The sequence below is a fragment of the Caenorhabditis briggsae genome (genome assembly GCF_000004555.2).
Source record: "Caenorhabditis briggsae complete genome, chrV, whole genome shotgun sequence".
NCBI classification, from domain to species: Eukaryota; Metazoa; Nematoda; class Chromadorea; order Rhabditida; family Rhabditidae; genus Caenorhabditis; species Caenorhabditis briggsae.
The window spans coordinates 14,731,195-14,744,146 of NC_013488.2; the positions used below are offsets into that span (position 1 = coordinate 14,731,195).

The 12,952-nt window shown below is 39.2% G+C and overlaps 4 protein-coding genes across 4 annotated transcripts; 1 reads left to right on the forward strand and 3 right to left on the reverse strand.

Moving 5' to 3' along the window:
- Positions 1-5,785: 5,785 nt before the first annotated feature.
- Positions 5,786-7,058, forward strand: CBG04629 (the record flags this gene model as incomplete). Its single annotated transcript, XM_002637792.2, has 3 exons — positions 5,786-6,003; positions 6,589-6,686; positions 6,733-7,058. The coding sequence occupies 3 exons, from the start codon at positions 5,786-5,788 to the stop codon at positions 7,056-7,058; spliced, it is 642 nt and encodes a 213-aa protein (XP_002637838.2).
- A 131-nt stretch (positions 7,059-7,189) lies between these two features.
- On the reverse strand, positions 7,190-7,812 carry Cbr-cyn-1 (the record flags this gene model as incomplete). The annotated part of the gene is made up of 2 exons (XM_002637793.1): positions 7,190-7,504; positions 7,549-7,812. 2 exons carry the CDS (start codon positions 7,810-7,812, stop codon positions 7,190-7,192), a joined length of 579 nt encoding a protein of 192 aa, XP_002637839.1.
- A 261-nt stretch (positions 7,813-8,073) lies between these two features.
- CBG04631 lies at positions 8,074-9,751 on the reverse strand (the record flags this gene model as incomplete). Its single annotated transcript, XM_002637794.2, has 4 exons — positions 8,074-8,257; positions 8,306-8,571; positions 8,619-8,869; positions 9,283-9,751. The coding sequence occupies 4 exons, from the start codon at positions 9,749-9,751 to the stop codon at positions 8,074-8,076; spliced, it is 1,170 nt and encodes a 389-aa protein (XP_002637840.2).
- A 559-nt stretch (positions 9,752-10,310) lies between these two features.
- On the reverse strand, positions 10,311-12,287 carry Cbr-vha-13 (the record flags this gene model as incomplete). The annotated part of the gene is made up of 3 exons (XM_002637795.1): positions 10,311-11,077; positions 11,144-11,372; positions 11,463-12,287. 3 exons carry the CDS (start codon positions 12,285-12,287, stop codon positions 10,311-10,313), a joined length of 1,821 nt encoding a protein of 606 aa, XP_002637841.1.
- Positions 12,288-12,952: the final 665 nt, after the last annotated feature.

Sequence of the window (12,952 nt, forward strand, 5' to 3'; positions counted from 1 at the left end):
AGTTTTTTAAGGGTAATTTGAAATGCGACAACTTTGATCCTAATTATTTTGCTACTAATTAAAAATGTTAAAAATAGGTTAACAACCAAATAGGTAGTATACTGTGGTCGACTTCAATCAATTGATAACTTTTCGATATATCTTTCAGGAGCCGAAGTGATGAAGCTGAAAGAAAAAAACATCTGATTTTCAGTGTTTGACTATTTTGGGGCTTTGACTTTTAGGGATTTTTAAGGATTTTCATAATTTTATGTTTAGAACCCCGGTTATTTCATAAAATCGATTTTTCCTAACGTTTTTTTCTATCTGAAAAAAGTGAAATATTCTATGAGTACGGTAGATTCCAAAAAAGTGGAAATTCGGTAGAATTTAGTGGAAGAGCCTGATGACGTTACAATCCAAGAACATTTTTGAGATCATACCTCAAAAATATTGTTTTTCTGGGAAAATATATTTTTAAAGTAAAACTAGGTGCGGTTTTTGAAATTATTCGTAATTCTGAAATGAATTCTGAAATCCTCTCCCCAGATACAATGCACTGGTTGTTTTCCAAGAAATGATGATTCATCGTGTGAATGTTTTTACTCTATTCGGAGCAGCAGCATGCTGAGAGTATACTGTAGTCGGCTCAGCTTGAAGCTCAATAGAGGGCTTGAGGTTTCTCGAGAAAAAAAACATGGGGGGGGGGGGTGTAGTTTGTTAGTTTCTTATCAACAAGTTCATTTGACCAAGATCTCGTGGTTTATGGATTTTTTTGGGTTCCGTGTGTCTGGGTCTTGTGATATTGAAATTCTTTTTTTTTTGGAAAAAAAATTCTGGCAGCTGTTGTAACGCCAGCTGGCCGAAAATGAGTTTTTCAAAGAAAAATCCATATCTGAAGTTTGATCCCAAACAGTAGTTTCATAATTTTAAATTGTTTAAATTTGACAAAAAAATTGGAGAAGCCTAAAAATTAGATTTGTCCGTTTTTGGTAAGTTTTTGTTCCGTTCTTGGTCAGTTTTAGTCCATTTTTCGATCTGTTTTTGGTTCGTTTTAGTTCCGTTTTTGGTTTATTTTTTGTCCGTTTTCGGTCAATTTATGCTCAATTTTTGGTCCTTTTCTAGCCCGGTCAGTGCCAAAATTAATCAAAAACTTTGTCTGAATCGTTTCAGATGGATATGTGACTTCTAAATTTTAGAATCTGCAAGATCTAAAAATATTATTTAAGTTTCAGAAAACTGATAATTTTCTTATCAGTTTTAAACTTTGTCGAATCGAGACAGAGGTTCATTTATTTTGTCATACTGTAGATGAAATCGATTTTCGAAATGTTTCGAAACCGATATGAACTTTCCACATCATTTGCTATGGTGTGCTGCTTACATAACCGGTTTTTTCGCTGTTCCGAAGTTTTTTGTGTTCTGGTTTTTTGATTTATCATTGAGAACCCTCCTACAGAGCTTCGAAAAAGATCAAAAGATTAAGTGGATTACCCCTATGAATCATAGGAAACCAAGGTTACACATCTTCTCTTGCAACGAAATGCCGAAATTACGCTTTCAAAAAAAGCCTGCCCTGCAGAAACCCATTTCCAATTTCCTTCACCTTGACGATGATACCATCGGCGTTCCCAAGAACGTCTTCCAAAAACGGGGCGCGAATCCTACGGTAGCTGCCCGTTTCGACGTGTCTTGCTGCTATGGCGCCGTTGGCCCCAGCCGTTAGTCCGATTTGTACGCTCCGCCCATTTTTTGTCTCTCCGATTCTTCGCCTCTTTGGCGCTGCCCCCCTCCTCACCCTTCCCCTCCTTCCACTTCATTCCGCTCCCAACACCAGTCGGTTTTGGCTTCCCTATTCAAGCCTGCTGCCTTATATATTCTCTGAATTTATATTCTCAGAATTTATATTTTTCTGAAAATAAAACTTTTATTCTCTGAAATATTCAAAGTAAGTTTAGAACCATTCGGGATGTTGAGGTAGGCTCAGTAGATGCGAGGAGATCCACCATTCCTCACATCGTCTGTCCTAACTCGCCTTCCCTTGTGCTTCAATATTTCTTTTGCTTCTCTTAATTGTTTATGTATTTCTCTTTTGATGTGCACAGGTTTACACTCAATTGACACTTATTATGTAATTGTTTTTAAATGATCAATAGGTGGTTGTGGCGGCGGCTTCCCCCTGTTCCATAGTCATTTAAGGATTATCCCTTGACCGTTCCGGGGGATGAGGAGCATAAAACAATTGACAGGTGCGGAAGGGATTGGCTTTTTGGTTTTTTGATTGGAAAGGGAAGTGTTAGGGGTTTATTGGTACATATGTGGTGATTGGAGAAATTTATGCATGGGAAGGGAAGAATTGGTTATGGAAATATGATGAGTGATTGGGTGATAAAATAGTGGTGATTAGGACAAATAGGAGATTTGAAAAAGGGAGAATGTTTTATAGATGGGAATGGATGATTTGATGTTTCAGAAGGCTTCAGAAGAACGATATTTCGACAATTTCAGACAAGCTAACTCAATGATATTTTAAATTTAAACCTCGACTGCAGGCTCCAGGAAAGGATGATTAGATTTTCCAGTTTTCTGAATTTGAAAATGTCTGAAAATTGGAATTTTAAAAAATTTTAGAATCCTTGAAGTCTTAGATTCCTTGGATTGGGATTCGCGGAAATTCTATATAATAGGGTATGTCTGTTTGTATAGGTACCGTTAAACCTGTAATAGAAGGGCTCCACAGACTGTCAAGGGGCCTTCCTATTGCAGGTTCTACGATGAGAATCGAATTTTTGAAAAGAAAACGTTGGGATTTTGGACGAACTTCAAAATTTCGCGATTTCGGAACTTTGAGATTTTGTGTTTATGGAATTTCGAGTATTTCGAAATCATGAAATTTGGAATTCTGGAGCAATTGAAAAGTAACCCTTTCAAATTATCAAGAAGCCTGGAAAGTTTTCTGAAATCCAGATTTTTTAAAACTGAATTAAGATACAAATTTATTTTGAAAAGTTGGAATTTCTGGTGATATTAAAATTTTTGGGATTTCGGGACTTTGTGGTTTGGAATTTGTGGAAAACTTTGAGATTTTAAAATCGAGTAATTTTTGAAACTGAGTAAATTTGAAGTTTTAGGAAATACCGTGGAACCAGTAATCCGACACTGTTGCGTTTAAGCTCGATTATCTCGATTGCTGTGAAAGATATCAGAAATTTGTTGACTAATAAAATATTGTTGACTAATAATATATTTTATGATAAACGTGATTTATTAGCTTATGGAACCAAGATAAGTTGCCTCAAAGTTAGAAGTTAGGTCTTCTATGGCATGTTTTAAGGTATAAGAAAACTTCTGGAATTCTATTAAGTCTTGATTTTTTTTCATTTTCTGTATTCCTCTTAGATTTTTAGATAACCTTCCGATTTCGTAATCACAACCAACTTCACTTCTAAAAAATTCTGTTTTAAACTACCGTATCCCTTCTCGCACGTCATTTTGCTCTTTTCAGAAATGTTGAAACTTTCCTAATTCATCTATACTTTTAAGTCAAAAGTTTCGACTAATCACCAGTGATACCATGCACTTTTTTCTCTCCTCTTCATCTTTTGAGAATCTGATTTTGCTTCTCCATCATCTTCATCTTCATCCTCTTCTTCTTGTTCCCCCCGATCAGAACACACGGAACAGAATTCGCGAAAAAGTGCACAAAACTAATATGAACTTTTAAGAGAGAATTTGGTGATAACCGGGCTTCAATATCTTGTACTTTTTAAGAAGTGCCTCCAAAGTGACGTTAGAGATGTTTTTCAGATGTTTTTCAGCTTTCGAGAAGTTCTGAAACTCTGAAAAAGTTTTCATGGGGAACAGGTGTTTGGTGAAATTTGCATTGAATTATTCTAATCTCTTCACATTAAAGCTACCGTAACCCATTTCTATTTGGAAAGGAGCCCATTTTCTCCCTTCGTCCCTCCCGACAAAATAAAGCTCATAAAATTGATGGGTCCGCGAGAAAAAGTGGTTTTAAGTCGTCTTGAAGACAATTGATGAGCAATCGAAAAACGCAGTCAATTAGGAAAAATGAGAGGACTACTGTAGCTCATTCTAGACTTGAAAATCTGAAAAATAACTCACACGACTTGTTTCGTGATTAATTGACGTCACAAGGTTCGCAAACTAGTTGGAAATAGAGAGAAGAAGGTCAGCAGTTTTTTTTTGGAGGTGAAAGGGAAAAGAAACTGAACTGGAGATGGGAAAATGGTGATAAGAAATCGGTTTTTCGAAATACTTAAAAAAGGAAAAGATTGGGTTGAAAGATTGGCGAATTAGATAGAAAGAGTGGGTTGGGAGTACGGTAGGAAAGAAAAAACTTTGTCTTTGTTCTGAAAATCTGGTTACGGTAGGACAACAAAAAAAGGGTTATGTACATTCGATTGAAAACCAAAAAAAATCTTAGATCTTTTGGAACATGAAATGAAAAAAAAATTTTTAATACAGTGCGTTATACGTCCACTTTTTTTTTGGACCATAACTTGTGAACCAATCAGTGTATCAATATGAATTTGTAAAAATCGGATTCAGGTCAAAAAATTTCTTTAGATGAATGATTTCTGGGATTAGATCCGGAAAGTTACTTGAGTTATCCGGAAAAGCCTTTTCAAAAAATCAAAACTTATGTGATTTGTTGCTCTAATACATAACTTTGAGCCAATTTTTCTCGGTTACTGTAAAAGATATCAAAAAACTTCCATCAGCAAAAACGTTCGTCTTGATACCAGAAAAAATTTAGTAATTGAAAATTTGTTGATATCTCCACCAGGAAACGAGATAATTACTGCCAAAGGGAGCATATTTTTAAAGAGTTTCACGGATTTCAAAAGATTTCAAAAAAGGAAACTTACAAAATTTAGGAACTCACGTGGCCCATTGACCTGAGGAAGAGCACTATAAAAGAAGAATGGATTGGAGAGAAAAATCAGTTCTCCCTTTCTCTGGGGTCCACAGAGGTGACCCGGGAATTACGGTCCTGGGTCCTGGGTCCTGGGTCCTGGGTCCTGGCCTAGATTCCAATTTTTAGATCATGACCTAGAGTTTTTTAGGTCGTGGCCTAGATTTTTTGAGTCATGACCTAGATTTTTCCGGTAATGACCTAGATTTTTTAGGTCATGGCCTATATTCCGATTTTTAGGTCATGACCTAGATTTTTTTAGGTACTGACCTAGATTTCAATTTTAACATTTTGAAATAATTTTTTTATAATTCATCTATTTCAATCCAACCGGAGCTCAATTATCTTGATTCCTGTGAAAGATATCGAAAATTGGTTAACTAATAAAATATTTATCATAACGTCACCTATATTTTAACAGTTGATAAATTTTTTATACATTTCACAGGAATCGAGATAAGTGAGCTCAAAGTTGATGACTTGGATGGACTTCTAATAGAGGAAATACGGTACCCAAAATCCTCCCAGAACGATGACCTCGACAGTTTCTGCAGTTTTTCGTATTGGAATAAAAGTGTACAAACACGACACCGAGCCGTTTTCGGGTTGGGACACAAACAACTCTTTTCGTACTCCTTTTGTGTTTTCTTTCTCATTGAATTTCGAACTCTTGACAAACAAAATGAAATCTTTTTCTCTCCCCGAAATGGTTCAGAACCGACACGTTTCCATCTTCAGTCAGAAGCTTCTAGCATTATGCTCCGAAATGTATTTTTTTCGTTGTTTTCTCTAATACTCTTGCATTTGCATACTGTCTCGTCTGATAAATGTTTGGATGCTCATCACGACTGTCGATTGATAGCTATGAAATGTCTTTCTCCGAATCGAATTGAGCAGAAATTAATGGAAATTGCATGTCCGTTGACTTGTGGATATTGTATTGAAAATGAAAGAGTCACTACGAGTACAGTAATCCCAGAAAAGTCAATAATGCCAACGAAGTGTATCGATGAAGCCGACGATTGTGCGGATAGAATCAACTTTTGCAATAGAAAGTTTTACAAAAGAATGATGAGTTTACAGTGAGTTTTAATAATCTAGTGCAAAGAGCTGTGTAAGAGAAATGCCGATGGCCGTGGCCGAAGGTGCCACAACGACAACTACCGTAACCTATAATCATTTTTAAATAAGTGCGTGCGCCTTTAATACCGTACTTTACAGTTCATTTAATTTAGCCAATTTTTGGCTGTTTTTCTGATTTATAAAGAAATTCGGCTGATTTTTCTTGAGAATCGAAAAAAAAACCATCGAAAAAGAGCAAAAAATCTGAAGACAATATGCAAAAATAAAATAGCTTCGATATACAGTATCGAAGATGTATGCACTTATTCGAAACATTTAATTTTTTCGCTGCTGAACCAACGATGCGACTTTAAATTAATTTTCCGTGTCAATGTTTATCGGCGCCGAAAAAAGTTATCAGCAAAAAAACAAGTTCTCAACTTATTTCAGAAAAAAAATACAGAAAAATCGACGAAAAGCAGTGAAAAACGAAAAAAAGAGAAAAAACAATACTTATAGGTTACGGTAGTTTTCGTTGTGAGACCTTCCGATTTTTTTTGTGCAAAACTAAAATTAGGGATTCAAAAAAAATTTTACCAATTCAGATGCGCAAGAACATGCAAATTCTGCGATCCCGACGATGAATACGAAGAAGAGGAAGCTGAAGATAGTCGAGAAATCCATCTTTCCACTTTACGATCGAGTAAGACTCCTTATTTTTATTTTTATACGTTTCTCCATTCCTGCAGAAATGGGAGAAGAAACTGTTAAAAAACTCGAAGAACTCAAAATCGTCGACAGTGTCATCGATCTACTTAAAAACGCGACTTCATCGTCGCTGGCGTCAAAGCCACGTAGATTCTCCAAAAAGCCAACAGCCACAACAAATTTCTCATCAGAAGTCACCGAAACAGAATGCGTCGACACCGCATCGGATTGTGAGCGGAATACGAAATTGTGCACTCATAAAGCGTACACCTCCCTATTCCGAAAGATTTGTGCGAAGACTTGCGAGTACTGTGAACTGGCCGATTCAACGATTGATCTCGAATCTTCGGGAGAGGATTTCTTCTGATTTTTTTTGATAGAAATAAACTTTTGAAAAAACTAAACTTCACTAAAAACAATGAAAAAAAAACATGTTTAAAATAGTATAACAAGAATGCAATTCTATTTAAAAAATTGTTAGAATGTGAAATGGCTGTTTTACTCGTTCTTCAACTCTCCGCAATCAGCGATGGTGACAGTCTTCGATGGAGCTCCGGAGCGAGATCCCATCTTCTCAATCTTCTTCACTACGGACATTCCGTCGGTGACTTGTCCGAAGACAACGTGTCCTCCATCGAGCCATGGGGTGTCAACTGTGCAGATGAAGAATTGGGATCCATTGGAGTTTGGTCCAGCGTTGGCCATCGACAAGCATCCAGGTCCGGAGTGCTTCAAGTCAAAGTTCTCGTCCTTGAACTTGATTCCGTAGATTGATTCTCCTCCGGTTCCGTTGTGACGGGTGAAGTCTCCTCCCTGGAAAGTTTTTGTTCACTAAAATTACTCAAAAATGTACCTACCTGAATCATGAACTCTGGAATGATTCTGTGGAATTTGGAGCCCTTGAAATGAAGTGGAACGCCTTGCTTTCCAACTCCCTTCTCTCCAGTGCACAAGGCGCGGAAATTTTCAGCAGTCTTTGGGACGACATCGTTGAAAAGCTCCATGGTAACACGTCCGGCTGGCTCTTCTCCAATTGTCACATCGAAGAAAACCTTTGGTCGTTGCGAGGCGAATCGCAACGATTGTCCGGCGAGTGTAGAGGCGCGGAGAAGGAATTTCATGTTTTACCTGCAAAAAACTCGAAAATATTTTTTAAAGAAAAATTGGTCTGATAGAAAAATGAGTTTTCAACAAAAAAAAAAGGAGAAAAATAACTTTTTTTACAAAAACTATAGATGCGCTAACAAAAATTTTACTGGCACACCAGTCAGGCACAAGATGTGCGTCAACTCAAAAGCGCGGTTTTTCAAATTTCAAGATCATTTTGAGCAATCCAACAAGAAACAAATTAAAAAACAATAAGAAAAAAGCTATAAATTATGCTATTCTTTATTATTGTTACTACGTTTTAAAGCTAGAATTAACAAGTTTTCCGGTGACACTTCAGGTGGGACGTATTCAATGACTTTCGTTTCAAATCCAACATTCTCCAGCCAAATTGCTCGCCCGATTTCTAGAATCGCTTTTGCTCGCCGTCCCAATTCCACTGGGGGATGTAAAGACTTCCTGAAAGCAATTGTCTATAGAAAAAAATGTAAATCCAAAAAGGCGTACCACCCATCAGAAGTATCTATATCAACTGCTCCATTGGTGGCGAATGATGCCAAATATCGGAGAGCAGCAAACGAAGCCTCATCATCCATTCCCCATTTCTCCAAGAATTCATGACCTCCATATTCGACGAATCTTGATTTATGATGGCAACACGGTGCAAGAAGCGCTGCGTCGAATTTCAAACCACTATTCTGTAAAGATCGAATGCCAGCATCGGTAGCACTCCCACAGAAGTGTTTGCAAATTGCCAGAATCTGTCTTGAGCTCTATAAAAATAATTGATTTTTGTGGCTCTGAAAAGAAGAGATTTTACTTTCAACTCATCAATCTTACTCAAATCCATATGCTCAATGGAGCATCGATATCGTTTCCATGCTAATTCCGGGTTCTCTCGAAGCGCAGCGGTGTCAAATTTGTTTCGACATCCACTACGATCCATTAGAATGTATTTTCCGCCGGGAGCGGCTTTTGAGATCCAATATGCGAGTTGGCCTTTTCCGGCGCCTAATTCGAACATGCATGAGGTTGGAGAAGAAGGGAGAACGCCAGAAGATTCGATGTTACCTAGAATTTCGATCGATAAATTTATTTTTCTAGCGCCTTTGTTGCCGGGATGTTCGGAATCGTCTTTTCTGAATTTTTCGGATTTTTCATAATTCCGGAATTTCCAGAATTACTTAGCATTCGAACTTCAAAATAGAAAACTCTATTTTTCATCAGAAAAGCGCAAACAATTTGGTGAAAAATTGACAAAAAAAATTTCAAAATATTCCTTGCGAAACCCGCAAGAGAAATTTCAGCGTGCGCCTTTGATTTACTGTAGTCTAAAAATTTCGAATTCCGAGACGAAATTCGGAAATAGTCCGAAAAAAGCTTCGGAAATATAACATTCCGATCGGAATTTCAATCTGAAAACGGTCGAATTTTCGGAATTCCGTTCCAAACATCTCTGAATCGCAACACAACGAAAATCTCACCTAAAATAGACGAAATTTGCACTAAATGCTTCTTTTTCGCCTCTGAAAGCTCTTGATTCTCCGCCAAAAACGCTTCCACCAACTCATTTCTCTTGTGCTCCACTATCAACCTCTCCTCGACGTCTTCTTCGTAGCATTTCCAAATTTTGTGAACAACTTCACAAATTTCCTCCTCCGTCGGCCTCCGATCGATTTTATCAGTGCGTTTAGTCTCTCCTAACACTGCGTTCGCATCGATTTTGATATATTCAGCGTCGATGATTCTAGAATTACACTTTTCCAGATGCGCTTTAAGTTCTGACTTCAGAATCGTATGTTTTCCATCGTTGGGACAAATCATACGTTCCGTATTGCTTGCATCGTGAATCGCGTGCTCTCCACAAAATCGGTTTCCCAGTTTCACCAGCATTCGACATCTTCGCTTCTTAATCGGAAGAATGTACTCACAGCATGTTCGCTCTGTTGCCATCTAAAATTTTGAAATTTTTTGCTTATTTTTTTAAATTTTTCCTAAAGTTTATTGCTATTTCTTTAGAAAGGTGACTCCTTAGTATTATACATATCACAACACAGTAAAACAATATTTCGTAAGACTATACGGGTTGTTTGTCGCAAAAATAAAAGAAATGGAAACGGGCGGCACAAGTAAAGTAGTCTATTTAACAAGAAGAATTACAGTAAAGACGACAAAAAATTAGGCCAAAAAAGATTTTAAGTGAAAAAAAACGGGCGGGGCGGGACAAAGGGCGACCAGATACATTGTGTGTGGAATTTCATGAAGTGTAAGGATAGAAATCTACAAAAAATTGATGGGAAAAGGTGCAATAAATATTTGAAATTTTTTGAAATTTGGAATGTCAAATCAATCAAACATTTGAGAGAAAGTGAAGAGCAGGGAGGGCAGAAGAGAGGGGAAACGGATAAAACTCTGAGTGTGACCTACTTTTGGCTAAAAAGTAAGCAAAAGGAAGTAAACTAGCGGGAAGGTGAATCCAAAAACAGAAACAAAGATAGATAAAACAAATTATTTAATCCTCGAGGTTTCTGAAACCGTTAGCCATAGCCTCAGCCAGATCATCGTAGTCCTTGCGAATCTTGGCTTCTCCGTCGGCAACTGGATCCTTGAATTTCATGGCGGACAGCTGGTAAATCAAGTCTCCCATGTTATCCTTGATGACGTTCCATGTGATCTTGTTCTCGGATTGAGCGGTAGCTTCGACAGAGTGACGGGCCAGGTCGTAGAATCCAATCATGTTCTTCAGCATACCGACAGTCTTGTAGAATGGGCAGAAACGATCGTATGGGGTGTAACCGTTCTGTTGCAAGAAGTCGTCCTTGATGATCTTGGCAACCTCAAGAGTGATCTTGTCAGACTCAGCGAGGGAAGCTTTTCCGACAAGTTGCACGATTTCGGAAAGATCCTCTTCCTCTTGAAGAATCTCCTTACACTTGGTACGGAGATGCACGAACTCTGGATAGTTCTTCTCGTAGAACTCCTCGAGGGCACGCATGTACTTGGAGTAGGAGATCAACCAGTTGATAGATGGGAAATGTTTACGTTGAGCCAACTTCTTATCCAATCCCCAGAACACTTGTACGATACCGAGGGTGGCAGATGTGACTGGATCGGCGAAATCTCCTCCTGGTGGCGATACGGCTCCGACGATGGTGACGGATCCCTCGCGTTCTGGCGATCCGAGGCACTTGACACGTCCGGCACGCTCGTAGAAGGAGGCGAGACGGGCGGCAAGGTAGGCTGGGTATCCAGAATCGGCTGGCATTTCTCCGAGACGTCCTAAACATCATTTTGATATAAAAAATGCATCGAAAAAAATAGAAATCACAATAAATCTAGACTCACCAGAAATCTCACGAAGAGCCTCAGCCCAACGAGAGGTGGAGTCGGCCATCATAGCGACGTTGAGACCCATATCACGGAAGTACTCAGCAAGAGTGATACCAGTGTAAATGGAAGCCTCACGAGCAGCTACAGGCATGTTGGAGGTGTTGGCGACAAGAGCGGTACGCTTCATGATAGAAGTGGTAGTTCCGTTGACCTCCATGGTGAGTTCTGGGAAATCACGAAGTACCTGAAATAGGAAAAAGGTTACTGCTGAATTTCAAACAATTTCAAACATTTCAAATGAATTTCAAACATTTCAAATTCAAGCAAAACTCACTTCAGACATTTCGTTTCCACGCTCTCCGCATCCGACGTAGATGATAGCATCAGAGTTGGAGTATTTGGACAAGGATTGCGAAATGACAGTCTTTCCACATCCGAAAGCTCCTGGAATGGCGGTGGTTCCTCCTTGGACACATGGGAACAAGGCGTCGAGCACACGCTGTCCGCAAAGAAGCGGGTTGTTGGCGGCGAGCTTCTCAGTCACTGGTCTTGGGTTACGGACTGGCCACACTTGAAGCATAGAGAACTTTTGCTTGCGTCCGGCGAATTCCAACTCGAGAAGGGTGTCTTCAACAGTGTATTGTCCAGATGGGGCGACGAAGGTGACGGTTCCGCAGGCACTTGGTGGAAGAAGAATCTTGTGCTTGATGAGCAAGTTCTCGTCGACGGTTCCGACAATATCTCCTCCAGTCACGTGTCCTCCGACGCGGAGATCCTTGGAGACAACAAAGTCCCAACGAGCTTCACGGGAAAGAGCGTTGGTGGAGACTCCCTTTGGAATGTAGATCGATTGAGTGATATCGGCAATATCCTTGAGTGGACGCTGAATTCCGTCGAAAATCGAACCCATAATACCTGGTCCGAGTTCGACGGAGAGTGGCTTTCCGGTACGGAGCACTGGATCTCCGATGGTGACTCCAGAGGTTTCCTCGTATACTTGAATCGTGGCGTAGTCACCCTCGAGACGGATAATCTCTCCCACAAGTTCTTGATGTCCGACACGAACCAACTCGTACATAGCGGATCCGGCCATCTTTTCGGCCGTCACGACAGGCCCGGATACTCCGTAGACGAATCCGTATGATGATTCTGCGGCCATCTTTTCCTAAAAAATGTGGAAATTGAGATTTTAAACGAAATTATAAGTTACAGAAGGCGGAGAAGGGACGGTGGTCTCATTTTTAGACAAGAATACAGACAATACAACTTTAGATTTAGAAGACGTGGAAGATTCAGAAGAAATAGAAGAGCGAGCTGACATTCGTGTCAACAATAAACATAAATATGAGAAAAAATGAAACATTGGAGTATACCGTCATTTAAGCGGATAAAACTTGAACAAATATGAATATTCAATAAGGGATAAAAATCAATTTATGGCGAAATTTACAAGAAAAAAAAATGCTAAAAATGAGGGAAAACGGGGATTTTCATACACAAAACGAAGCAAAAAAAACCTCGCAGAAATTCTGTGGTTAACCAAAAGAAGAAAAAGTAGAAGATGTGGAGCGGTCGGTATTCAACCCACGAGAAGAAGTGGTGGTTCGATTGACTATATGAGAAACGAGGCAAACGAGAAACGAGAGGAGAATAGCGCGCTGAGAGCAGAGAGCAGAGAGTGAGTGTGTGGCCGTGGCGGTCGCAAAAACCAGGAATCGCCGGTCGTGCGACTAGAAACCAATGTCAGCGGCGCAGCTTCGCCCCACTGAACTGTCTGAATTTGTCTATCTATACAGGGCAACAATCGGGGGAAAAAGATGATAG